The sequence below is a fragment of the Marmota marmota genome, unplaced genomic scaffold (genome assembly GCF_001458135.2).
Source record: "Marmota marmota marmota unplaced genomic scaffold, marMar, whole genome shotgun sequence".
Taxonomy (NCBI): Eukaryota; Metazoa; Chordata; class Mammalia; order Rodentia; family Sciuridae; genus Marmota; species Marmota marmota.
Window position 1 is genome coordinate 10,919,993 of NW_026000119.1, and position 25,474 is coordinate 10,945,466.

Genomic DNA, 25,474 nt, shown 5'->3' on the forward strand with positions numbered 1-25,474 from the left:
AGTCACATAAACTATTATGGGTATGGATCTGTAAAAAGCTCTTCAACTATCAAAAGTCAATACAAACAAGTAGAATTCTATGCTTTTATCAAATTTTTTATATGATCATATTTGATATTTATACAATATATTTTAAAGAGTTAAAAAGATCATGGCAAATAATAGGCCAAATTATATTATTATATTATGTGCATGTATAAATATGTAACAACAAATTCCAACATTATGCACAACAATAATGCACCAATAAAAATATGGAAAAAAATCTCTGCAAATAGGAATAGACTCAGTAGACAAAGAGTTAAGAAAAAAAAAGAAGAAAACTTTGCAGAAAGATATAGACTTTGTAGTTAAGTAAAATTGGTTTTCAGTTTTGCAACTGCTAAGACTATATGGTTCAACTTTTTTAAGTTTCATTTTTAGGATATGTTTTGCATTTATGTAATGGAAAGTTACAGTTTTTCCCTTCACAGATTAGTAGTATGGGACAATGCAACACAATGCAAAATGCTCAGGATGTGTCCTACTGCAAGGCAAGGGCTAAATTATTTGCACTTATTATCATCATTCAGTGGCTGCTACTTTGTTCACTCTCCTGAGTTTTCCTTCCCCAATGGTAATGCTTTCTAGTCACAGCATCTGATTGCAATTAACTATCTCCAAGCACTGCAAACCATAGGTCTTTTATATGTTTTTACTCTTTGTACCTAACTTCGGTTTGCAAGGATAGAGTGGTATGTGTAATTTTTTCTGTTTCCCCACATAAAAGTCCATGAACTCTTCATCAGGGCAGACTCAGGCTCTGCTTGCCTTACCATGACATCCTCGGTATCACCCATATGCCTCCTACTGTGCAATACACATTTATACATACTATACGCTATATGTAATATTATAGGGATAAAGTGATGGAGTCGATATTTATTGATTCATTGATACATGAACAAAACAGGGCTCTCATTTTAGAAGGCTACTGATTCTCCATCAGAAAGAATACTAGTGTTCTGAAGCTGTGAGAACAGAATATAGAATACAAATAAATTCCTTGCTAAAGGCTCCATTTGGAGGGTAATTTCAGTCAGAATGTCTTCCACCTTTCTTCTTTCCAACCCAGATGTCTACCATTGTATTCTGGCTTTCCAGTGGCTACATGATGCTTGCAAATGTCTTATTTGAAATGGGTTCAAGGGGTGGGTCCTCTGAAGACATTTTGAAAAGTATAGTGGCAGAGTAAGGCTCCTGAAGGGGTGGGAGAGGAGGTTCACTTTTTTCCAGTCTCACCAGGGTCACCTAGCTGTCAGATGGGCCTCTGTACTAGGAGATCATTCCCTGTGTGTAGGGAGATGGGAGAGAGTGATTCTGGTCCTGACTCAAATAAGCCTCTTCACACCAACATGGATTATTTTTAAACAGAGGCAATGAATTAATACCAGGCAGTAAGCTTTCAAAGAGAGCCAATACTATAGTCAGCTTGTTATTTGCTTAACAGACAAGTTTGTATTGAAAGTAGCCTCTTCTCTATTACCTATCCATTTATCCAACTATGTATGTCTATGAGATGCAGGGAAAATGCAGCACTGAAAAGGTTATATTTTAATACAAATACAAAAACTAAAAGCTTGTTTTCCTGCTCTGCAGATTGATCCAATAAAATGACTGAATGATCTCAAGGTGCTGCCTTTTGAAGTACAATATTGAAACGAGTCCTCATCTGAGCAGTTCATATCATCATAGTTTTGTCCCTCATTTGGCAGACTGATCACTGAGAACACTAGGTGGCCTGAGGTCAACCGAAGGATCTACTGCAGGACTCTCAATTCCTGGTCTGTTATTGGAGGAGACATTCAGGTGCCCCAGAATCCAAAGCACCACCAATGTGAGAGGGTGACAAAGGCTTAAGCTTCAGCTAATTTATTTATAACAGGAAGGAGACACTTAGGAGGATTCAGTTCACAACCTAGCCAGGATGCCTGCACACAGCAAGATACAAATGGACTTGCTTGAAACTGCTGCACCTTCAGGGCCTGTTCAAGAGCATCATGACTCTATCAGTGAATGCCATCTCCTAACCAGAAATACCTGGGCCCACCTTCAGAATGCTACCCTCAATTACTGCAAATGTCATCATTCAACCTTTTACAAAGGATCTTTATAAAATTTACTGAAAATGGAAATGACTTCTTAAGATGATTCTTAAGGCAATCATTAAATCTGAGTGTTATATGAAAAATACCCAGTGCCTAAGTTAAACTGAGTTACTTTAATACTTTTCAGTAGACTAAGTGAATGTATAAATGTTAAGACAAAACACACACACAAAAACGTGGAATGTAATAATTCACTCAAATACTACTCCTGATATCCTGGATCTAGCTTTCTTTGTCCCTTTTATTTTACTTTTTTAAAGAAGAGTAAAATGAAAAGTAATGCTAGCAAGTGACTATGAAGTGTTGACATTTGTGTTAAAAAAAAGTGTGAGTGAGCATATTCTACTTTTGAGGCAAAGTATTGTCTTAAGTAATGTAATAAATTTGCACTTAAGTTTGAACTTTTTTTTCTTTGAGTAGAAACACATATGAATAAATGAAAGGCAATGAAAAGAAATATTTTGTTAAGACTTAAAACTTTGAATGAATGAAATGTAAAATAAAATTTCCAAAATCAACATTTTGTTCTACTTCCTGGTCTCTATTTAAAATAATGAAGAATAGAGCGGGAAAAAAAAGAGAAGATGGTGATTCTTGAACATTAAATCTAAATCCCCTCACTATAAACAAAAGTGTACATACCAAAAGAATGAAGAACATAAAGAACACAAAGGTAGTGAAATACAGTGGTCCCAAAACTCGATTAGCTTCCTCAATCTCTGCAAAGTTGATATCACCCAAAATGATACGGAATTGAGTGACGCTATAAAAACAAAACAAAACACCACAATACAGAAACAAAGAATGTCCCGCAACTGATGCAACATTTATTAAAGATGATTTCACATTTTAGGATTGTTGTGGAAGTGTTGATAGCTCCCAAATAATTAAAAATTCAAGTCCTTTAGAAAAATCTTGCTGCTTATGTCAGCAATGGGAGTGTTCTGTAATAATAATATGCTTCCATGCTACATATTATTTCCATCTGGTTAATATTAAATGTAATTATTACTAGGTAACTTGTATAGCAACTGGCTTTAACAATCTAAAACATAATCTGGCTAAAATATGGCCTTTCTATATCTCCACAATGGTCACTCTGGACCTGAAGACAATATCTCTTAAGAGAAAAAAAGAAAAGATTTTTTAAAGGATGGCTAGATTACATGTGTTCAAAGATTCAACAATCTCACATTAATTCAAAATGAAGGGAAAGTGACTGGACATTTTGAGTGCTGGGTTTTAGTAAAATCATTTCCTTCACTGACTTTGATCAAACAGCCAGGTGAATTAGGACTCCCCATGCACAAAGCCCTATCAACTTCAATGTCATGTTATTCCTCTCCTTTCCTAACTACTAATCCCTTTGTAAATGGCAGGGGAATCCGATATGGACTCTTTTGTTGGTTTTGTTTTTCCTGTATCTGGGAACTCTGGAAAAAGACTGAAAAGTTCTGTACTCTGAATTCTCCCCTAGAATATTAGAAATATCTATTCTTTTACTTATAAAATAACTGGAAGTTCAAAATGTATGGCAACCTATTTATCAAGAATGAAAATATACAAAAATGGCCTTTTAAAAGACTCTCATGTACTTTGGGAGCCAGGAAGACCTTGGTCTTGGAATAGTGGTTTTCTGTGGCTATTCCACTTTATCTCAGTACCTGAGGGCAGCTATCTTAAGCATCAGCATTTCAGAAGGTATTAACAACTTTGCATTGGTAGGTAAATGTTTCTGGAAAAGGTGACTCATTTTTATTTTGAATAAACATTTTTAACTCTTCCATAGTGCTCAAATAGCAACTGTGAAGATTTCTTAATCCTTGAGAAGGCAGTAACATCTCTGATTATATTTTTCTTCTTAATTTCATATATACTTACATACATTCTTGGAAAGAACTGAAGTCATCAACTTGAGCACCAAAGACGAGGTACGCCAACTGAGCATATGCTAAGAATATAATGAAGAACATAATGGCAAAGCCAAAGAGGTCTTTGGCACAACGAGACATGGTTGTAGACAGTTGGCTCATCGTCCTGTTAAAATTGATGAATTTGAAGAGCTGTAAAAGAGGAAAGACAGTGACAGATGAATGGATAAACACAATATGACACATACATACAATAGAATATTATTCTGCCACAAAACGGAATGGGATTTGGGTACATATTACCATGCAGACCTTGAAAACATCATTCCCAGGGAAACTATGTCATGAAAGGTGGAAACTGTACCATTGCACATATATGAAGCACTTAGATTGGTAAAATAAATAGAAAGCAGAAAGTATGTTACCAGGGGCTGAGGTGAGGGGGAGATGGGAAGTTAGTGCTGATGTGCACCTTAGGATGATAAGGCTCTGGTAGTGCACAGTGGTGATGGTGGCCCCACACTGTGCATGTCCTTCGTGCCACAGCACTCCACATTTTAAAATGTGACAATGGCAAGTTTTGTGTTATGTGTTTTAACCACAGTAAGACCAAAAGAGAGAGGACAGAAAGGACTTGGTTTTATTGTTTTCCAAAACCAGCTCTTCTATTCTTTTATTCAAAAAGGGTCTGCTAAGTCCCTAACCCATGACAGGCTCTGTTCTTGGAGTTGGAAGCAGGGAACAGAACACAGCTGCAGCCTCATGTGGTCACATTTTCCAGGATGATTAACATATCATGGAAAAGGGCTTCCTCACAGTTTCAATGACTAGTGATATTTTTCCTCAAAAAAGGATTAAAATGTAAAAAAAAAAAATCTCTAACAAATAAACACCACAAAACATTTCAGGAAATACTATTTGTGTATCAGTAACTATCTTTTATTTGGGCATCAATTATGTGGCAATGGTTTTCTCATATAGCTGAGTAAGCAGCCTGAGAAACACAAGGTGAGGTCTATGCCCTCTGATAAACCTCAGTGCTTCCAGGGAAAAGCAACAATTCAGGAAAATACACAGCTCTTGGTAAGCACCTTCCTCAACAGTTGTTCAAGTGAACCTTCTGTGATGGTAGAAAGGTTCTACTAGTTCCATTTCCTAAAACAGTATACACTATTAACACAGAGACATTACACATTTAAAATGTGGTTAGTGGGAATGAGGAACTGAAATTTTTATTACATATAACCTTAATTAATTGAAAGTGAAATGGGCTGGGGATGTGGCTCAAGAGGTAGTGCGGTAGTGCGCTCGCCTGGCATGCGTGTGGCCCGGGGTTCGATCCTCAGCACCACATACAAACAAAGATGTTGTGTCCACCGAAAAATAAAAAAATAAAAATTCTCTCTCTTTAAAAAAAAAAAAAAAAGAAAGAAAGTGAAATGTAAATAGCCACCTGTAGCCAGCAGTTATTGTCTGTACAGCACAATCAGAACTTGAGCTGTTTGTAAATGGCACAGGAATCCAATTGGTGGTTGCTTCAAAATTAATGAAATTTCCTGCATCGCCAAAAATGAGGCTCATTATATATAAAAATGTCCTAACCTTTCACACACCTGAAAATACACATTATGTTTTGTGAAAAGAGGGAAATGAGTAAGTTAGGTCCTCCTTAGAGGAAAGGTCTGTCCCAGCTGACATTCTGGGTAAAGCAGATTGTTCTAACAAGCATTTCCAGGTGCAGCATCTCTCCATTTCCTGCAAATGATCCCCTCTCTCAGTTCCTTTTCATCTCCTGGTCACATTACATAAGTTAAAACTCAGATCTGCCCCAGTGTTAGGGTAACCTGGTCCCCCAAGCCCAACTAACACTGAAAAGGCCTCTTTTGTTTGTGTTAAATGACATCTACAGGATCTGATCTTGAAAGAATTCTGGCAGCAGAAGTAGCATCATCCATAATGAGAGGAACCATCCCATGAGTCCCACTAGTTTTTCTTGATATAAATTATGGAGCAGCTTTGGCTGGCCACAGAATTTGCCCAAAAAAAGCAAGTTCAAGTCCTTTAAAATTTTGTGTGACTCATGTTAATTAAAGGAAGAAAAAAATAGTACTAAAAACCCAGAACATGTTCTGAATCAATTACCTTAATCCACACAAAAAATACTGTGACAGCAGCTATATTGTTGAATTGTATTTGCCAATATGCCAGATGCTCAAAGTTGGGGAAAGTATTCTGGTCTTCCAGAAAGTGGAGTAGGCCCTCCACATTTGATGTTCGATATAAGCTAATTCCTATAGCCATCACCGAGAGCTGGAAAACAAAACGCTTATATTTCATTATACTGCTTTCAAAGAAGCTTACCTTATAATGAGTAGTTTATTTTTCTTCACCATGTATAGATGCCACATCTGGCCAATATGCACACCCAATGGCATTCATAAAAGTCACACACTCAAATGGCAATGCTTGGCACTGCCATAAAAGACATTCACAATATATATTGCTTGCATTTCCTTACTTAGGAACAGAAATCCAATAAGTGCATGTGTCCATGGGCCTGTGCATACAATGAATACCCACAGATGCACCCGAGATGTCACTATAACAAACCCAAACTCGAGAAGGAAGGCCTTCTGATCATTTTGGCACCCACATATAAATCATTTTCTACCCCCTCCTTTCTTTTCCTGATTTTTCTGGTTTTAAGTTTAGTTTTTAAAATTTTCTTGTGTGCCTCTTCATTCTCGAGTTTCCAGCCATCCATTCTTTCTCTTCAGATGTGCACGTACACACAGTGTCTGGGCCAGGAAGAACATATGGAAGTGAACTTGGGGTAAGCTCCACTCCACAAAAACTCACACTCTTAAATCAAGACAACATAAACACACAAAGCTAAATAATACAAAAAGCTCCTAAAGAGTTGGCATCACACAACATGAGGTGAAGCTGAAACCAGACACACTGAAAAGGAGTGCACAAAAGAGGACAGAATGTGCTTGGTCTTAGAATATGGTGGGAATGAAGGTCAGAGAGGCTCAAGGAAACTTGCAGTGAAGTATATGAACAAAGGGTTCCTTCTTAATTATGGCTATCTCTGCATTTATAACATACAACTTTTCACATGTTTCTTGGGTCTGAGCTATACAAGATCGGAGGGCACAATGGCCCCTTCTGCCACCCACCACCACTGGACTAATGTGCATTATGTGAACAGCTCACTGTAGTATCTGTGCCTTTCTGTGGGATCTGAGTCTGCACCACGTGGGCTGTGACAGGTTCTTTGACCTTCTTTGTTCCTTCCCTCTACTTTTGAATGATGGCCAAAGACCACTTCATTAGACCTTCGTGAGAGAATAATCCAGACCAGGTGATTTTCATAGAAAAGACCCACCTGGCTGACAATCACAGCTAAAAAGCCAACCTCACTTTCTTTTCTTATCAGTGAAGGATTTCCAGATACAATCTTGAACTTTTGTGCTGATGGTAGGAACATTTTCTTAGAGCTCTCTGAAAATGTTCTTGTACATTGACTCATCTGAGAGGGATAAAGATGCTGGGGTTGGTTGAACAAATCCAACAATAACCCTCTACACAATTCTCACATGGTACAATTTGCTACCTAGTCCAGATGTTTTTACTCCACACAGGAGAAATGTTCATAAACACATGGAAGTAGTGGTTGTTTATACAACATCAATATCATGTTACATTAATTTTCCTTGGAACACTTCCTCCAAAATAGTGAATAAAAGAAGAGAGGTGAGAAAGAGGTTTGTGAGCATGTGGGTTGTTAGGTTACTCCTGATTATCTCTGGGATTCTCATCCACATCTACAAAAGACCTTTCTCTCCATATTAGAATGTCAGCATTATAAAGGCAGAGGATTTGGTTATTTTATTTGACTCTGTATCTCCAGTGCCTGGAAAAGTGCTATACATAGTAGATGCTTGGAAAATATCCGTTGAATAACTAAACATCTTTGCTCTGAGACACAGCAATCAACATTATTTTAACTTAGTCCTGTAAATTGTCTTTTTTCAATATTTCTGCTAGCTTCAAAATACTGTAGCCTAGGACAATTGACTGACTGACATAAACCTGTAGACTTCAGAGTATTTGCTGCAGAAATAGAATGAGAAAAGAGTGAAAACAATTTCAAAGTAACAGCGAGATGTGATCCTTAAAATATAATTTTTTTTTTCAGGTTTTAAGGTGAACTCAAACAAATTTAGGCTAGATGACAGAAATCCTTGGATCAGGGTACATTTGGGGATGAGTAGGAAGCATGTCCTTACTTCTAGTTGGTGAAAAAATTTTCAGTAAGAAGGTGAATTGCAATTGTCCTTCCCTGTTCTATATGAAGTACAGTCTCAACTGTGTCATGGAACTACTCAGAGTTAAACCAAAACAAAGGAAAGCAGGAAAAAGTTTTGAAAAGATACTTGCAAAATGCTGTGACTGCTAAGATACAGAAATAATCTTTGACCCACATATCCCCATCTATTTTCCCAGGGGTGTCCATAGTAGGTACAAGGCAACTCACTGGAGTGTGGCATAAAAACTTGTAGGTATGTAAGAAGAAAGTGCTCAAATTCTCTTTGTATTAATTTTTATATTACTCTTCTAAATTCTCCTAGTATGAGCGCACGCACGTGCGCACGCACGCACACACACACACATAATATACTATAGTATTCAAAGTTTTCATTGATAGAAATACAAGTTAAAAAACAATGAATCCTACCAACTAGTCTTTTGTCAATACTGAAGTCATCTGGTTAAAAGAAATCTGTTATGTTAGTATAATATCACACTTACCTTTTTGCCATTATTCTCAATAACAAATAAATCTATATAAGTCCAAAAAGAGAGTTTCCATCCTTAAGGGTTACAAACAATAACTGTGTTCCAAAATAATTCTTACTGTATAGGGTCTGTAATCTGCCCTCCCTTAGTAGAGAATATTTTGAAAAATTATTTCCAGAATTGTTGCTTCTCCTACTTCCTTAAGTACTGAAATTCTTTTATAACTCTACTCATTATTAATACATTGGAAATGTGGAGGACAACTCCTGTCACCTTGATTTGTGTGGGCTGTGTGATGTTACACAGCCATCATGAAAGAAGGTGGCGGTTTTGACTGCACTAGGTTCCAGACTGTAGCTATTCTGTATGAATTTTTTTCTAAGTATGACCTTTTTCTATAGCACAAATGTACATGGCTCCAGAAGCAGGTGCAGAGTGATTAAGAGGATTAGTGGAAAAGTTAACTAAGCTTTTGTAAATGAAAAGCATTTGGAAATGCACATAACACAGTAGCTTCTAACCAGCAGACTGTTGTTATTATTATGATTGGTACTAATATTGTTCATTACCATGAAACACATGCCTGGGCAGTTTTACTTATGCCTAAAGTGTCCTTTCACTGAGTGACATGTTTTCTTAACTAATACTAATGAGAAATGATTTAATACTGACTTGATGTAAATGCTTCACAAAAGCCAAATAAATTTTGGGGAGAGGAGCAAAGGAAAGAATAACTGTCACCAGGAAGGCTAAGACAAGAGATTGCCAACAGGATAATGAATCATTTCCTGAGATTTCTGAGGTTCATTTCTATGCTAGGCAGTGGGCATAGATCAATATATAAATAGAAAAATATGACATCACTATTCTATTCAAAATTTTAAGCACGTAATAATTAGGTGCATTGTTACATGGCTAAATGTGTAACAAAACTTAGGCAAAGGTTGACTATTATTGCTGAAGGAAGACACAAGTTTGACAATTCATTTTTACACTGAGGCCTCTGGAAGGAAGTGATTAATTAATTGACTCCAATGAAGGGAAAACAAATTGAACAACTGTTAGAAGTTAAAATACAGTCAAGGGCAGGCACAACATCTAAAAGTTGTTTTAGTCTTGACTATGTAACTGTGCTTCATGATTTCTTGTACCTTATACAGAGAACTTTGATGGGCATAACTTAAATTTTGTTCTCTGTGGACTATTCGCAGGAAATTCTTAACCTAAGAAGGTTTACTCTGTCGCTCAAAATATTTTCAGGATGTTCCTTCTTGCCATAACTTGACACATAGGCAGAAAAATGTAAATAAATTTTAATAGAAGTTGAACCCCAAATAAATAATTTTATCTCCTATATCTCATATGGCTGGCCACAGTCAAATAGTAATTGCTGAGTTATTCTCATTATTAGTGTGGTTATTTGAGAGCTCACTGTAAATGCCCCTCTACACCATAGTTAGTAAGGTCTCACATGAAAAATAATTTGTAATGCAGAAGTGGATGTAATAGAGAGAGGAAATTTTAGATTTTCTTCTGGAAATATCAAGATCCACAGTTCTGAGGAGATCAAAGACTGTAATTAATATGCTTTTGGGATAAGGTAGGGAAATTGGTATTGCTTTTCAACCTACCACAATGATCACAACATCCAGACAATTCCAGAAACTCCTGAAATATTGTAGTTTGTGAATGCGAATTTCCAATATCTCTTCCACGACATAATAAAGGATAAAGAAACAAAAGATAATCTCACAGGCTGCCAGGAAGAAATCAAAAGTGGTGACGTAGCGAATCAGCTTTACAGGTTGAAATTGCCAAGAGGGAACCACACCGCCTGTTGCTGGGAATTCAACCAATAACCTGCATTGCAATAAGAACAATTAAAACAACTACAGCACAGGGTTATAGCCAGAAGGGTGTTTCTTCCTTTTCTCTGAATTACAACATAATAAATCTGCTACCATAGCTCACCCAAGCTAGTGGCAAATCATTTTTATTATGGCCAATACCAACATACTTGTAGAATCTTGTACTATAAAAGGAACCAGAATTCCCAAGACCTTCATCCAAAGGATTCCTTTCTCTTCAGGCTTCCCTTTATTTTTTTCTGGCATTTGTACTGTTTAAAATACTGTACAATTTTTTAAAATGGATAGTTAATCAACAAAGAAATCTTTCTAATGCTACTATTAGGTGCAAGTCATTTTACTAGGTAGCATGAAAAAAAACCCAAATAAAAAATATGCACTAAAACATATGATCGGGTTGAGAAGTAGGATATATATTTTGCAATCTATGAAGATAGGCCTGAGCATCACATTCATTCATTCATTTACTAGGTAATGCCTAATTAGCACCAGATACTTTCCTCCAGGATACTTTCTTTCCCCTCCCCAGTGCTTTGGGGTTCACAGGCTCTCAATCAGGGCCTATTGTCTGAAGCAGTAACATGTTTCCATTCATATTGATGGCACTGATCATCAGTGCTTTCCTATGATTGAACTAAAATTCCCATTTAACAGTTCTCACATTAAGTAAGTTAAATGATTCACTTAATGGTACCATTTTCCTATCAAATTAGAAACAGAATCTTTAACTTCATGATTTCAGACATTTAAAAGCCCTTGGGAAGCTACTAGGCATTGCTATCTCCTCTGGTACAGGTAGGACTAGAGAGTAGCAGTGAGGACCACAATTTCGAGAGAGCAATACGGAGAGCAGAGCCTGGTGACAGCCTCAGAGTCAATTGTAAGGGGAAGGAAGTGGCTCTGTGTCAAGTCATCTCTCTCTGACCCATTCTGGCCCTGTACTTGGCAACCACTTCCAGAAAATTAGAAAGCCACATAGGAAAACGGAGTAACTGGCCTTGATGGTCATCACCCTTAAAGTCTGGGAAGGACATACTCAGACTAAGTGAGAGAGAGAGCTAGAATTTTTATAGATAGACATTGACTTAAATGTTGGCTGCTTGCCTGTTTTTATCCTCTTCTAATTCTCTTGGAATCATTAAGGGAAAGTTCACCTCAGGTGCCTTTGGTGAGACTTAAGCATGAGCAGGAATCCATAAGATATAGCCCCTGACACTGTCTATGTACTAATGCTTGGGCATCATCTGAGAGTGGGAAGGTCAGGGAAGAGAGTCTATGTTTGACAGCCTTGGAACATGTAATGGAGCACGTAGCTCTGCTCATCCTCATAATGGCTGAGGATAGGTGTTAGAAAATCAGATGCTTTTTCTGAAAAGGGTCTGAACTGGGATGAACTTGGACTAGATTTAAGGTTCTTTCCAAATCATAATATTCTAGGATCATAAATCCCTTCCTGAAATCTCCATGTCCCACTAAGACTTCAGTTTTCACCCCTGCCTTGTTATTGGCCTGGATCCTCATTTATATGGCTATAGGCAAGAGGTGGTTGGCCTATCTCCAGAATAGGATATACAGGCACTCCCCAAATTGGGAGCTTTCATGTGTGCCCTCAGTACACACCTGACCACGCAGAACAGGTTAATGTTGGCATTGTACACTGAAAAGTCAATAAAAGTTGCCCTGGTTCCTCGGTCCAACCAGACATTTTTCCTGAGGCTAGTAATCTGGGCAGCTGTTTCCTCTCTGGTTCTTGACAAATCCAGGTAATAGCCAGCTCCACTGTAAGATGCGATTATTCCCCAGTGGCTACTCCCATTCAAGTCTTTTTCACTTGTGTAGATCCAACTAGTTTAAAAACAAAAACAAACAGGTAAAATCAGTGAAATATCAATGGCAATTACAAGGTTCCTGGTAAGATAAGGATAGGAAATATGGTGGAATGAGATGGACATCATTACCCTAGGTACATGTATGATTGCACAAATGGTGCATCTCTACACTGTGCACAACCACAGAATTAAAATATTGCACTCCAGTTGTGTACAATGATTTGGAAATGCATTCTGTTGTCATGTACAACTAAGTAGAACAAATAAATTTTTTAAAAAAAATAGAAATAAGTCTTATCATACTGAGTAATACACTTGATATGGTACTTCATTAGTGTTTTCTTATTGAATTGTCATACAGTTTTTAGCCCCAGTATAGCACTGAGGGTCCTAAGGATTACTGAGATCAATTTAGTCCCAAAGTTTTTGATGGTAGAGTTGAGAATACACACAGGGCTATCTGTCCGCGGAGCCTCTGCCATCAGTCCCGAGTTCCCATTGCTACTTTCCCTAATGATTGTCTATACTCAAGGACTACATGACTCCAAGTCCCCAGTGAAAATCACAGATAAAAGGGGACAAGTCCATCCTGTGTCTTGCTATGTGGTCTCCAGTTTTCCATATAAAATACACATGATGCCTGTATTAGAGATGCATATATTTTGTGAGAGATAAAATAATACATCTATAAAAAGAATCTCACACAGAGTAGGAGCTGGAAAAATTTCTTATTAATGATGTGAGATAAAGTAAAATATTTGAAAAGGCACCACTGATTAAATATATTATTTTACAGGACCTAGAAAAAGGAGCATTAGAAAGTATAATCACTTTCATAACCTGGAAAAAAATCTTTTCAGATTATTTAGTACCTTTGGTCTAATCTCCTGATTTCTACTAAATTTGTGACTTTTGAGCCTTGGTACTAAATACAATGTACACTGAATTGTAGGTAAATTATGACAAGATGTCATTGAAAAAGGTATTTGTCCCATTGAACATAACAAATGTGGATTATGGGTGACTCAGTTCTCAAGAAAATGATGCAGATGACCGAACAGTAGTCGTTCAGCATTGCTTAGAAGGTGGCTCTGCCATAGTGACTTACCCTGGGGCAGCCACCTCAGGAGGCCCACCCTGAGACAGCCTGAGAGCTTTGCCCATTTCTCTGGCATAACTACAATAATTCTAAACCTAGGAAGTTTAGAATGCAGAAATGTTTGAAGCATGTGTACTAAAGTATACTAAAACTCCTGCAAAGGTGCACATGTACAAATATATACTTAGGATTATAAACATACATTTTAAACCAGGGGCTTTAAGTCAGACAAAAAGAAAGAAAGAAAATCCTGCCTCACCAGCTCACACTTTAAAAAACTACACTTTTCATGGAGATTCCCTGAAAAACTAAAAGTAGAAGTAGCATATAAGCCAGCAATCTCACTAGTGGGTATTCATCCAAAGGAAATTAAATCAGTATTTCAAAGGGACCTCTGCATCCCCATGTTTATTGCAGTACCATTCACTTTAGCTAAGATACAGATTCAAAAGAAGTGTCTATCAACTGAAGAATGGATTAAAAAATCACACACACATAGAGGAATATTGTTCAGCAATAAGAAAGAAAGAGAGAGAGAGAGAAGAAGGAAGGAAGGAAGGAAGGAAGGAAGGAAGGAAGGAAGGANGATGGGGAAAGGAGAGATAGGAGAAAGAGAAGGAGGAGGAGGGAGGGAGGGAAGAGAGAGAGAGAGAGAGAAAGAACGAACAAACAATGCATGCAATCCTGCCATTTGTGTAAAAGTGAAAGGACCTAGAGGACATGATGTGATGTAGGTGAAAGAAGACAGGAAAAAGGTAAATATTACATGTTCATGTCCATATGTGAAAGTTGTAAAATCAATCTCATAAAATTCAAGCACAGAATAGTAGTCACTAGAGTTTAGGAGCTATCACGGAGTGGGGACAAAAGAAGCCAGATCCAGGGCGCAAAAACCCAGTCAGATAGGAAGAAATACTTCTGATATTCCACACCACACAGGGTAACTAGGGTCTGTAATGACTCATGCTATATCTCCAAATAACAAGAAGAAACCAAAGTTTCCCAACACAGAGGAATGATTGAGGAGATGGAAATATTAATCACTCTGATTTGATCATTACTTATTGTAAACCTGTGTCAAATTATTGTACTGCACCATAAATATGTACAACTTTCATGTGCCCCAAAATAACTACACTTTAAATAATTGCATTCTAAACAAAAAGCTATTTATAAGAAATACTAAAAAAAAAAAAAAAAGGAATTTCTACATCAGAAAAGTTCCTACTGAACAACCTAGGGGACAATATATACATGGCCAACAGACCTAGAAAGTCAAGGTCAAATGTTTTCTCTCATGCAACAGCTAGACCAAAATAAGGTGGAAAGTGAGGAGCTGAGGGAGAATCCCATGAAAACAGAGAAGAAATCAGTAAAGGAGAGAAAATGGACTAAGCGGGAAGAAGGAGGGCTAGGAAAAGGAAGAAACAGTGGAATGGAACTAACCAAACTATGCCATGTACATACATGAATATGCCAAGTGAATTCACCTTTATATATGTCCATTACACAGTGATTTAAAAAAAAACAACTATAAATAAACAGAAGAAAGGCCAGTAGGGTCAAAGAAAGGGAAAAGGGAGGAGGCAGTAGGAAGGTAAAGGGGGAAGTACTGAGTACTGAATTAGAGTAAATTATATTCCATGCTTGTATAATTTTATCAAAATAAACCCCAATATTATGTATAACTATAATGCACTGATTTAAAAAAGGATCAAAACATCTTAAATAAAAGTTTAAAGACTCAGGTAATTTGTTTTTTGTGGGTCACACAATCAACAATTTAGCCTTTTGGAAATATGCATAGAGAAACTAGAAGGGAATTGAAAAGTAGAGAAAACTTAAGACACCAGATGTCAGTTTGGCCCAAGCTTTAAAACAAGCTTTGAGGACTCACTGAAGGCATCTTCTAATTGCTAAAACCATCAGAGAATAAATGATGGAATTTCAGTGGGAGGTCAGAGGATGAGTCAATGTCACTCAGTGGCCACAGTCCCAGATACTTACGCAGTTCCATTTCGTGGCCCAAATGGAGCCCTGTCTTCGCTACTGACAGAGTAAACATCATAGCACTCTTTAATTTCCTCTCTCAAGTCCTGGGGGATGGAACAGGATCCATTTCTGACTTTGACTTGTCGTATGCGTGGAACCCCTAACAGCAGGTTCTCGTAGAAAATGAAACTTCGGTTGTCAGCTTCTGTTTGGTTGCTGGGCTGCACCTTCCAGTACAGCCCATCCAGTAAGGGGCCTTCTGCAAACTAAAAGCAAAGACAACTTTTTTTTTTCCTTCTTTTGCCTTTTTTCATCATTATTTATTTATTTATTTTTATAATTATTTGGTGCTAGATCACACCCAGAACTTCACAAATGCCAGCCAAGCACCCTTCCACTGAGCCACATCCCCGGCCCAATGGCATGTTTTTTAAAAAACCTCCAAGTCTTGCCTCTGCCTGGAATATTTGCATTACCAGGGCTTTGGCTACTCTGAACAAGGTAGAGCAGTAAGAGGGGGTTCTGTTGTCAGTACACTTGGCACAGGATGGGTGCTTAATAATTGGCCACTCTGATTTCTATGCTGGGACTAAAGGCAGTCAGGTGAGAGTATTGTGTGAGTCCACAGCCACAATCAATTCTACTCTTCCTTATGAAAACAGCATTCCACATAATCATGGCTCTGAGCTAAAAGGTAAGAGTGTCAATTGTCAGCCTATCATCTGGTGGATTTTTTTTTTTTTTTAATGTCTGGACTCCTGCTCTACGGGAGCCTTTCAACATATCTCCTCCTCTTTAGAGCTTGGAATTTATTATCACAGAATTGTATATGTGTGAGAAATCTCTTGTTAGTTTGTACAAGGAGCTACACCCCAAGGGAAGAAAGATCTAGCCACTTCTCAGCGTGTAATCTTTATCAGATGATCAGCAGAGATAGCTACCAGTTCCACTGAGGGGGCAAATGTTAATATTATACAAATGTGCTTTTGATGCCAAGTACTGTTATTTATTAATAGATTCCCATGACTCAGGTTTTTTTTTTTTTTTTGTATGTTTAAATCCATAGTTTTTACCCAGAGGTTAGTCAGAATTTTACAAAGTATCTCACCATGGAGAATCAATCATTTTCTTTCCATTTCCATCAGATTTTCTTAGACACTGAGCACCATATTGCCCAGATTGGCTTAAAATTTGTTCTATATAACTTTTTGCTTATGCTCTGCTACTATGGTTGAATTTGTGACACTAGGAAAGGGACTGGGTTGAATTTTACATTGGCAAACCTTTGAAAGAATATGCTTCCCTTGTATTAAACATCATCCCAAGAGCTGGGGATACATGTCATCACCAACAAAGACAAAACACAAAAGCCAAGCAACACAGAGCAACCAAAATGCTCTCCTGATTCTCAATGTTTACTGAACCATGAATGGCTGAATGAATAATAAACCGGCACAGAAAAGTGGCTGTCATACTAGGAACAAGTCTCTTATTCCCCAGCCAAGTGACCTTGCACATTTAAACACCTGAATCTCATTTGCAAACTGGGGATAACAGCAGTATTGACCTTGTAAATTACCATGGGGATTAAATGAGGAAGGTATGAAATACCCAGTGTGGCATAAGGCATCTGCAAAGATCTCAATAAATCTTAACTTTATCCTTCTTTGAAGGTAGCAGCAGTAGATTTGAAGAACTCACCATGACTTACAACATCTCACAAAGTAGTAAACACTCAGCAGGCCCTGACGATACACATGCAGTGAAATTCTGAGGCCAAATAAACGAAGTTAAGGCAAAAATATGTACTTTCAAAGTTATTTGCAAATACCTTCCAGAAGTCCTCCATTGAAGAAAGAGTTTTAAAGTTCGTTTTCTCTGTTTTAGACAATGGGGTGTCTAGGAAGAGCTGCGACATTATCCGGGTGTAGTAGTACACATTGGAGCTCATCATGCCATAGGTCACTGGAACACAGAAAGAGCCAAATGAGCCCACAAGGCAACCTGCACACACATTTGCACAGCTTACAGATTCCACAGGTGGACTATGTCTGGTTGATGGACATTTTGAATGGACAAACATTCATGTTAGGTCTTTTTTTTATATTTGTCTTCCTTCTTACATCATTCTTCTAGGACATGTCTACATCTTTGGCTTATCAGACACATTTAACATTAATATTGACCACTGTGAAACAAAATTGGTTCACCATTGAGCATCAAGTTAAGATCAGATCATTTTACTGGATGCTTGGGGTTTCCAATGTGCCAGTTTGTCATCTCCCTTAGCTTCCTGTGTCAGACCACAGGCTGGTGAGTCTGATGTGCACAAGTTCAAAAGGAGCAGTGCCAAGCTCCTCAAGCTACGGGCATAACATGGACAGGCCCTTCTCTGGCTCTCTCAGATGAACTTTCCATTTCTCTTTCTCTGCTCAGTTCCTGAGGGTGACCTCTGTGAACTGCTGGATCACCTGTGAGCCTTTGCATCGGGTAGGTCAGAGGAGACAGAGGTCTGGGTTTTTCTCCTCTACTCTTACACTCCATTCTGACCACCTGATACAATTTAGCAAAGGATCCTGTATCTTGGCCACAGCTTCTGGTGGAATCTTCTCCCACAGATACACTGTGTTTTTGCCAGGCCATTCCCTCCCAGAGTCTCTTCCATCCTGGAGGTGGTAACTTTCCCCAAAGTGCCTCATCTCCAGTGCTAATTCCCTTGCTGCTGCCACAACTCTTCAAAGAGCCTCTTCATTCAATTTGAATTATCACCTTGTTTCACCATCTCTCTCCCTGGAGGCCCACTGTTACAGACCTACCCTAACCCAAACTGGCCCTGCCATGAACACTCACTGATCACACTGAATGGTCTAGAAAAGGTGGGAAAATAATTTATAAACTTGTGAGATCAATGTAAATCAGGGTTTGACTCTTGGCCATGCTCCTTACTATCCACACTGAGCAGGTGGCTTAAACTTCATGAGCTTCAGTTTTCTCTTCTGTATTATGGGATAATTAGCTATTCCATGAGAGTTTCTGATAGTTACACAAAAATAAGATTTATCTAGCACTACATGCCTGACATTTAACAAATGTCCAATCATGGTGATTCTTCCTCCCTGTCTGGGTTGCTACAATCTATCTATTGCAAATTTCAGCAATTTAAGAAGTATTGTCTCACATTGGGTTCTAATTATTATAAGTGCAATATGGTACACTTCCCATAATTTGCTCACAAAAAGCCTCAAGGGGACAAAATATGTGTTATATTTTTTTGAACACAGCTCTGAACACCCAGCAGATGATTAACACTTACCTGACTTTATAATAATCTTCAGGCTTCACAAAATGTATATTAAACTTACATTATGTTGGGAATCAATGTTATTTAGTCAATCTCTCCTATAGCCCTCTTCACCTTTTCAGCATATAAAAATGCAGATTATTAAACAAGAGGAATTGATAATAGTGATTCAGTACAATCGAGCTCATCTCAAGCAATCAGCAAGAAATATACACATATGGACAATTAAATAATACATCAAAGAAGTATGAATAATTTCCTGACCCTTGGTCAGTCTCCCTCACTTGTTATCCTATGACCTGAAGTACTAAGGATAAGAACAGTCTTCTCCGAGTGTTATCCGAGTTGCTACCATTCAAAATGTACTGGATCCTCGTTAAAAGTTTATAATTCTAACCTATTAACACTGACAGAACAGGTACTAAACATGAAGACAAACAGGTGACCTCTTCCTCCAGGAGAGGAGTTTATAGCATTTCAGGGGGTTTGCTGTCTGCCCAGATACCACCAAGAGGTAGACACAGGTACAATACACTCTGCAGAGGCCTTCTATGGATCCAGAGCCAATTAATGGGACAAAGATAACATGAAAGAGTAAGTAATGAAGGCTCCTAAAGCCAACTAAATGATTAACTTGATTGGTTTTAGTTAACATGAAATTATAATTCCTTTGGATAAGTGAATAAAGAATATTGTGAAAGGATTTTTTTTTTTTTTTGCCTATGGGTTTGTCGTTGCTTTTAAAAATGAATTTTGATAGCTTAAACCTTCTGAATTCTAAATATGATCCAGTTTTATGTGTAAATTTAAGTATTTTGGCCAGTGATTTTAAATATGCCTATCTTTCATTTTCCTCGTGTGTGTAAGACCCAATATTGAGTTTTGCCTTTGAAATTCTCAGGATTTACATTGGCATCCACACCTTCACTCAAAGGGAAGCAAGCTTCCCCTGCTTGTGTAGCACCAACTGCTGGACAGCCAAGAAAACAACACATTCTCACTTTGAAGGATGATTATTTTAACAGACCTTTCATCAGGTCAGCCCCTTTTTTGCACCAGGCCCTAGAATGAACTGCTACATATTCCTTTTTTTTTTTTTTTTTTTTTTTTAAACTCCCTGTCCTGGGGATTGGAGCTAGGATTGCTCTACCACTGAACTATACCCACAGCTCTCTTTACTTTTTGATACAGGGTATTTCTAAGTTGCTGAGCCCAATCTCTAACTTGCAATGCTCCTGCCTCAGCCTCCGGAGTAGCTGGGATTACAGGCATGCACCACCACACCCAGCTGTCATGTGATGTCTTTGAGTGGCAGTTTTACACACTCCAGGAGTGAGCCACAGCCTGAGTCCATGTTGGTGGCTGCTCAACAACCCCTGAATTTGGAGTCAGATGATTTGGGTCAGGGTTTTAGCTATGTTCCATTCTGAATATCTAGCTCTAGGGATCATGACTATGGGTCTTGGTGTCTTAGAATCTTGGACAACTAATAATTTTGAAATAGGTTAAACCTCTACTAGACAACAAGGTTTTAAATAATTGGTTAAAAAAGGAAAAAAAAAAGGCATATATAAAATTTTTATAAGAAACATTCAATATAGAGTTGAAAAGAAAAAAGGGACAAAATATTATTAAAGTTATTAAGTGGAATTAAGAATATGACAAAGAAGATTATAAGGAGAACACTGAGTCATATAAAGTTATTGTATATTGAAAATGATACCATACACAATAATTTAAGTATCATGAATTCATGTGTATTGAATAACAAATCATCAAGAAATACAAACTGATACTTGCAAGTAGTGTAAGAATTAGCAAAAATCATAGAAACTTAACCTTACATCTTTCAATCTTTGACAGAGAAAGTAGATGAAAATTATCTAGGCATATGGAGTGTCTGAACTGAACACATGACTCACTATACAAATATAAAACTTCATAAAGTAACTGTAACTCAAAAATTTGAAATCTAAATTTGTTCCAAAATCTGTAAGTTTTTGAGGGCTTGATATGATGTTACAAGGGGAAAATTCCATGCTATGAACCTTTATTTCACGAACAGAATTATTACAAATATTGTATAAAATTACTTTCAGGGTATGTGTATAAAGTACATATAAACATGGGTCCCATCCTCAAGATGACTCATTACATACAGGCAAATATACCAACATCTACTCCCAAATCCCAAACACTTCTAGTCCTAAGTATTTTGGATAAGAGTTACCCAGGTATAATCAAAAGAGATCACTCCCATTGTTCCTCAAGTATTTGTGGAACATTTACAAACTTGGTAATATGCTAGGCCACAAAAAGAACATCAGTAAATCTCCCAAATTAAAAATCAACTGGGCACACTTCTGAAGACACTGACATGTGTAGAAAGAGAGAAAGGGAGAATGGCACATGGAGATGGAGGGTTGGAGTAATGCAGCTATACCTAGGAGGCCAAGAGCTGCAGCAACCACAAAGACTACAAGAGACAAGCAAAGACCCCCACAGTTCAGAGGGAGCCCTGTCCACACTTTGATTCCAGACTTTTTGCCTCAGAACTCTTGAGGCAATAAATTTCTGTAGTTTTAAGGAAAAACACAAGACAAATGAACTCCTCAGAACAAACAGAAAAACATTTTTTTAAACTATAAATTCTGAAAATGAACAAAAGGATGCATAAAGCATGAACATATAATATTATGTCACGAAACAATTTAAAAAGTTTTTTTCCCTTAATTAGTTGTGGGCCAAAGAGGAAATCAAAATACCATAAAAATGTAATTGTCCCAGATATAAAGATGGTAGAACTAAGACATATTGGTCCTGGATTCCAGGCCACGTGCCACAAAGTTAAGGGGCCACTTTGCACAGGAAGCTTAACTTTTTTTGCTAACTTCATATTATACCATCTTCTTATAGGGATATGCTGAAGATATAATAAAAACATATATTTCAAGGCACTCTAGAAACTAAACCCATCATAAAGAAATGCCAAACACTGTACATAAATCAAAGAATTATTAGGCTTGAACTGATTTAGTTGTCATCAACTTGTAGGGAATATTCTGTGCATTAGTGAATGAGAAGCACTAGTGAACAAAAGGGAGAATGGAAATGGGAAAGCTGTCAACAGTAAGTGAGAAGCCTTCATGCCAGCACTGCAGTGTGCTTCCTCCCTCCCTGTGAGGGTGAGGGACCATGAGCCAGTCTGCCAATCCATTTGAGGATGCATGACAGAGGTGGCCCGGGGCTTCTCTCTGGATCTGGCTCCTGAGCTGATCTTGAAGAGTAAGGATTGACAAAGACTTTTTGCTTGGTCAAACTACAGTCAAGATCCTGAACCTTCTCTTAGGCTCATCTATGTACTTCCTTGTTAAGTCCAGCTTCAGCAAAGAAATTTGCTAAATTTGTTTAGCAAGACTTTCATTCTCCGTATCTGATCAGGTTCCTCATCCTACAGCTCCCGCAGTTGGTCGCTCTGGCCCATCATATGCCAGAATCCTCCTTATGCTGCTATTTCCTCTTAAGAACTTTTTATTCCCTCACTCCCCACCCTGCTCCTTGGCTATAAATTCCACGTGCCCATGCTGCATTTAGAGCATCCTTACCTATACCCACCATGATGGTCCTGTCTACCTTACCATGTCTTGATAAATACTGCATCGTTTTTCTTTAACAGCAGCAGTTAGATTGACAGGAAGGGAACCTTACACCTGGAGACCCTTTTGAGAGTCAAAATTTGACTCTCAAATCTTAAGGAGGTTGAAGTGCCATTATTTATAGGAAATGGAAGTTCTAAAAAAGTAAGCAAAGACCATAGAGTAAAATGCTGGTCCATTATCTAAATATTTAAAATTTTATCTTAAAGATGAGGTGATTACACCTTGTCCCTTGGGAAATCCAACTGTATTAATCTGTTCTAGAAGCACTAATGCCTGGAGGCAGGGCCTGGTAATCCTAAAAGTCAAGACAGAGGGAGAGTGGTATGCATCCAAACTGTCTTCCACCTGGCATCCAGTCATCTTCTTAAAACTTAAATGAACTGTATAACTCTTTTAAAGTCCTGGCTTCAAACTGTTAGCCCCTAATGAAAGCCCACAAAATTTATAGAGTCTGGGCCATGATCACTTTCCATCTTCATTAGATGGCATTGTCCAGTAACTGGCTTTATTCAACTTCTGGAATGCTCTGAGTCTTTTCCTGCTTCAGAATCTTCATGAAGTTCTCTCTTTATCTGGGTGGCTCACACTCTTGCTTCAATCTTCAGAAAGACCTTCCCTGTAGGAGAACCCTCTTTCCCAGTTTTAAACTTCCGTATCACTAAACTTAAGTATCGGAGAGACTATGGCCAGATCTAGTCCACATGGGTTCTGGAACTAGAAAAAGGGAAAATGGCTCCGGTGGTTTATTTAAAGTGTACATGAAAGGCAGGCATATGTTTAAAGAGTGGAGTCTTGCTTCCAGATGTCTTGCAGTCAGCAGGTTGATTGACATGTTGGTAGGCCACACCTGTCTCTGGTACTGTGTGGACCATGGCAGAGCAGGAAAGAGATTCACATTTTCCCTGGGCAATTGACCAGATAAAGTGCACTTTTAGAGCATCATTCCCAGATACCAGATGTCTCTATCCATGAGGATGGCTCCATGCACTTCCAAACCATGGATGGCTCTCAACACTTAAGGGCAGAACCTAAATCTGTTTGTAATTTAGTAAACAGTCATATGAATGAAAAATGAATAATTCAGGAGAGAGGGTTAAAAGAGGAACAAGATTGATGTTTAAAAGATAGATTTGAGAGATACTGAAGAGGTAAGGGCAGGTGTCTCGGATGCCTCTTGAGCTTTGGCTAAGGTGTTCACAGAGGATAGTAATGTTCACCTGGGTAGACAACGTGACTGAAACATGCTTGAAAGGGCGGTGTGATGAGACAGGTTTAGGACTATTAGGGATAAGATGCCTGTGAGAAATGCCATTGGGATGTCTAGTAGAATATGGCACAAGATGAGTAGCTCATTAGAGAGGTCTGGAGCTGGATAGAAGGACTTGGGAGTCACCATATAACAGTACCAGTTGAAGCTTTGCTTTGGGAAAATTCATCTAAGAGAAAACTAGTCACAGAGAATACTCTGCCTACACGTTTCAGAACAAAGAAAACTAAGAAAGTAAATAAGACAAGGAAGAGTACTGGAAGAGAGGAAGTTATAGAAGTCAAAAAAGGGAAGGAAGATTCCAGAATGCTAAATGTCAAGGGACCAAATCCCAGAAAGACTGAAAAGATCCCATAGAATTTGGCAATAAATAGATCCCCAGTGACCTTGGCACAGGGCTTTTAAGAGGTGGAAGAGAGACTGCCGAATCAACAAGAGAGTTCATGAAATAAAGTTATTCAAATTCCCATGTTTAATCCAGTTTGGGCTAAAATTTCAAAGAAAATGGTAAATAACAAGTTCTAATGAAAATATTTAAGGGATAGAAGATGTTGACACAGAAGCTTTTGAGAACACCAGTGCTAGACTAGCATTTTGCTTGTTCTATTTCAAAACAAGACGAAAATTTACAATGTGCATCACCAGAAAGATGAAAAGGTATGCCAAGTGGAAAAAAGGTCATGATTAAAGTCATTTCTATACATCTTTGCTTTCTTGTCATTGTAAAGTTGAATTTTTGTCTAGTCATTTACCAGAAAGGACAAGAAGTCTTCCAGCCACCATCAAAGGCTTTAACAGTTACTTCCCAGGGACTGTGGCCTGTGATGTTCAGATTGTGACCTGTGATGTTTCCATTTTGGAAAACTACATGGAAAGCTATTAGAATGTTTGTCACCAGAAATGGAAGCAGTGTCTCACTGGTATGGCCATAAGCCACTGACCTTGACTTCAATGAACCTAGTTATCAGCAATTCAATCTGTGTGGACTTGCTGCAAATCAGGCAAACTATCTATAGCATCCTTGCAGTCCTTTACAAGTAAAATGAAATATTCCTTTCTTTTTTTAGAACACAAAATAAAGTCACCTTCTAATATAAAAAAAAAAAATGGAGGACATATTTCTTCTTAAAAGAGCTCCTCCTTTCCTAGGACATATCAGATTTTACTGTGACTTTTGTTGCTCATTCTTTCATTTTTATTACTTCTTTGCACACCAGTGGGTTTAAAGTCAAAGACTTCCCACATAAATGGATTACATATTCCACTCTGTGAAAAAAGTTATGTTTTTTCTCCTGCATATGATTACAGAAGTCTACTGTTTTTCCCAGTGGTTTCTGACTTTAAAATTTATTAAAATATTAATAGTTTGTCATATTCCTTGTACATAGTCTTTGCAATTTTTCTGCATTTTAATTTGACTTACAGAAATACTGTATTTCTATGATACTGATTCAACTAGATTTTTAATTTTCATTATTATATCCACAGTTAAGAGGTTGAACAACTTTGTAGATGAGTAAAGAGAATAGAAAAAGGAAAAGACAAATGTATTTTTATCATAGAGGCTGAAAAAAAAAGATTTTTGCAAAAATCTGTGGAAATACTCCTTATTCCTTCCTATAATTTCAGCCAGCA

The 25,474-nt window shown here is 37.8% G+C and overlaps 1 protein-coding gene across 2 annotated transcripts in view; it reads right to left on the reverse strand.

Annotated features, from left to right (window-relative positions):
* Pkd2 (polycystin 2, transient receptor potential cation channel) overlaps nucleotides 1–25,474 on the reverse strand; it is an 82,249-nt gene that overhangs the window by 14,198 nt on the left and 42,577 nt on the right. Inside the window, exons 5-12 of one of the 2 annotated variants that reach the window (XM_048784849.1) lie at nucleotides 17,444–17,577; nucleotides 15,628–15,878; nucleotides 12,313–12,537; nucleotides 10,456–10,684; nucleotides 7,410–7,553; nucleotides 6,161–6,328; nucleotides 4,029–4,210; nucleotides 2,790–2,910 (exon numbers count right to left, since the gene is read on the reverse strand). In XM_048784849.1, the coding sequence (XP_048640806.1) occupies nucleotides 2,790–2,910; nucleotides 4,029–4,210; nucleotides 6,161–6,328; nucleotides 7,410–7,553; nucleotides 10,456–10,684; nucleotides 12,313–12,537; nucleotides 15,628–15,878; nucleotides 17,444–17,577 (1,454 nt within the window). The remainder of the gene's footprint in view (nucleotides 1–2,789; nucleotides 2,911–4,028; nucleotides 4,211–6,160; nucleotides 6,329–7,409; nucleotides 7,554–10,455; nucleotides 10,685–12,312; nucleotides 12,538–15,627; nucleotides 15,879–17,443; nucleotides 17,578–25,474) is intronic. The other variant, XM_015499140.2, reaches the window with a different exon arrangement.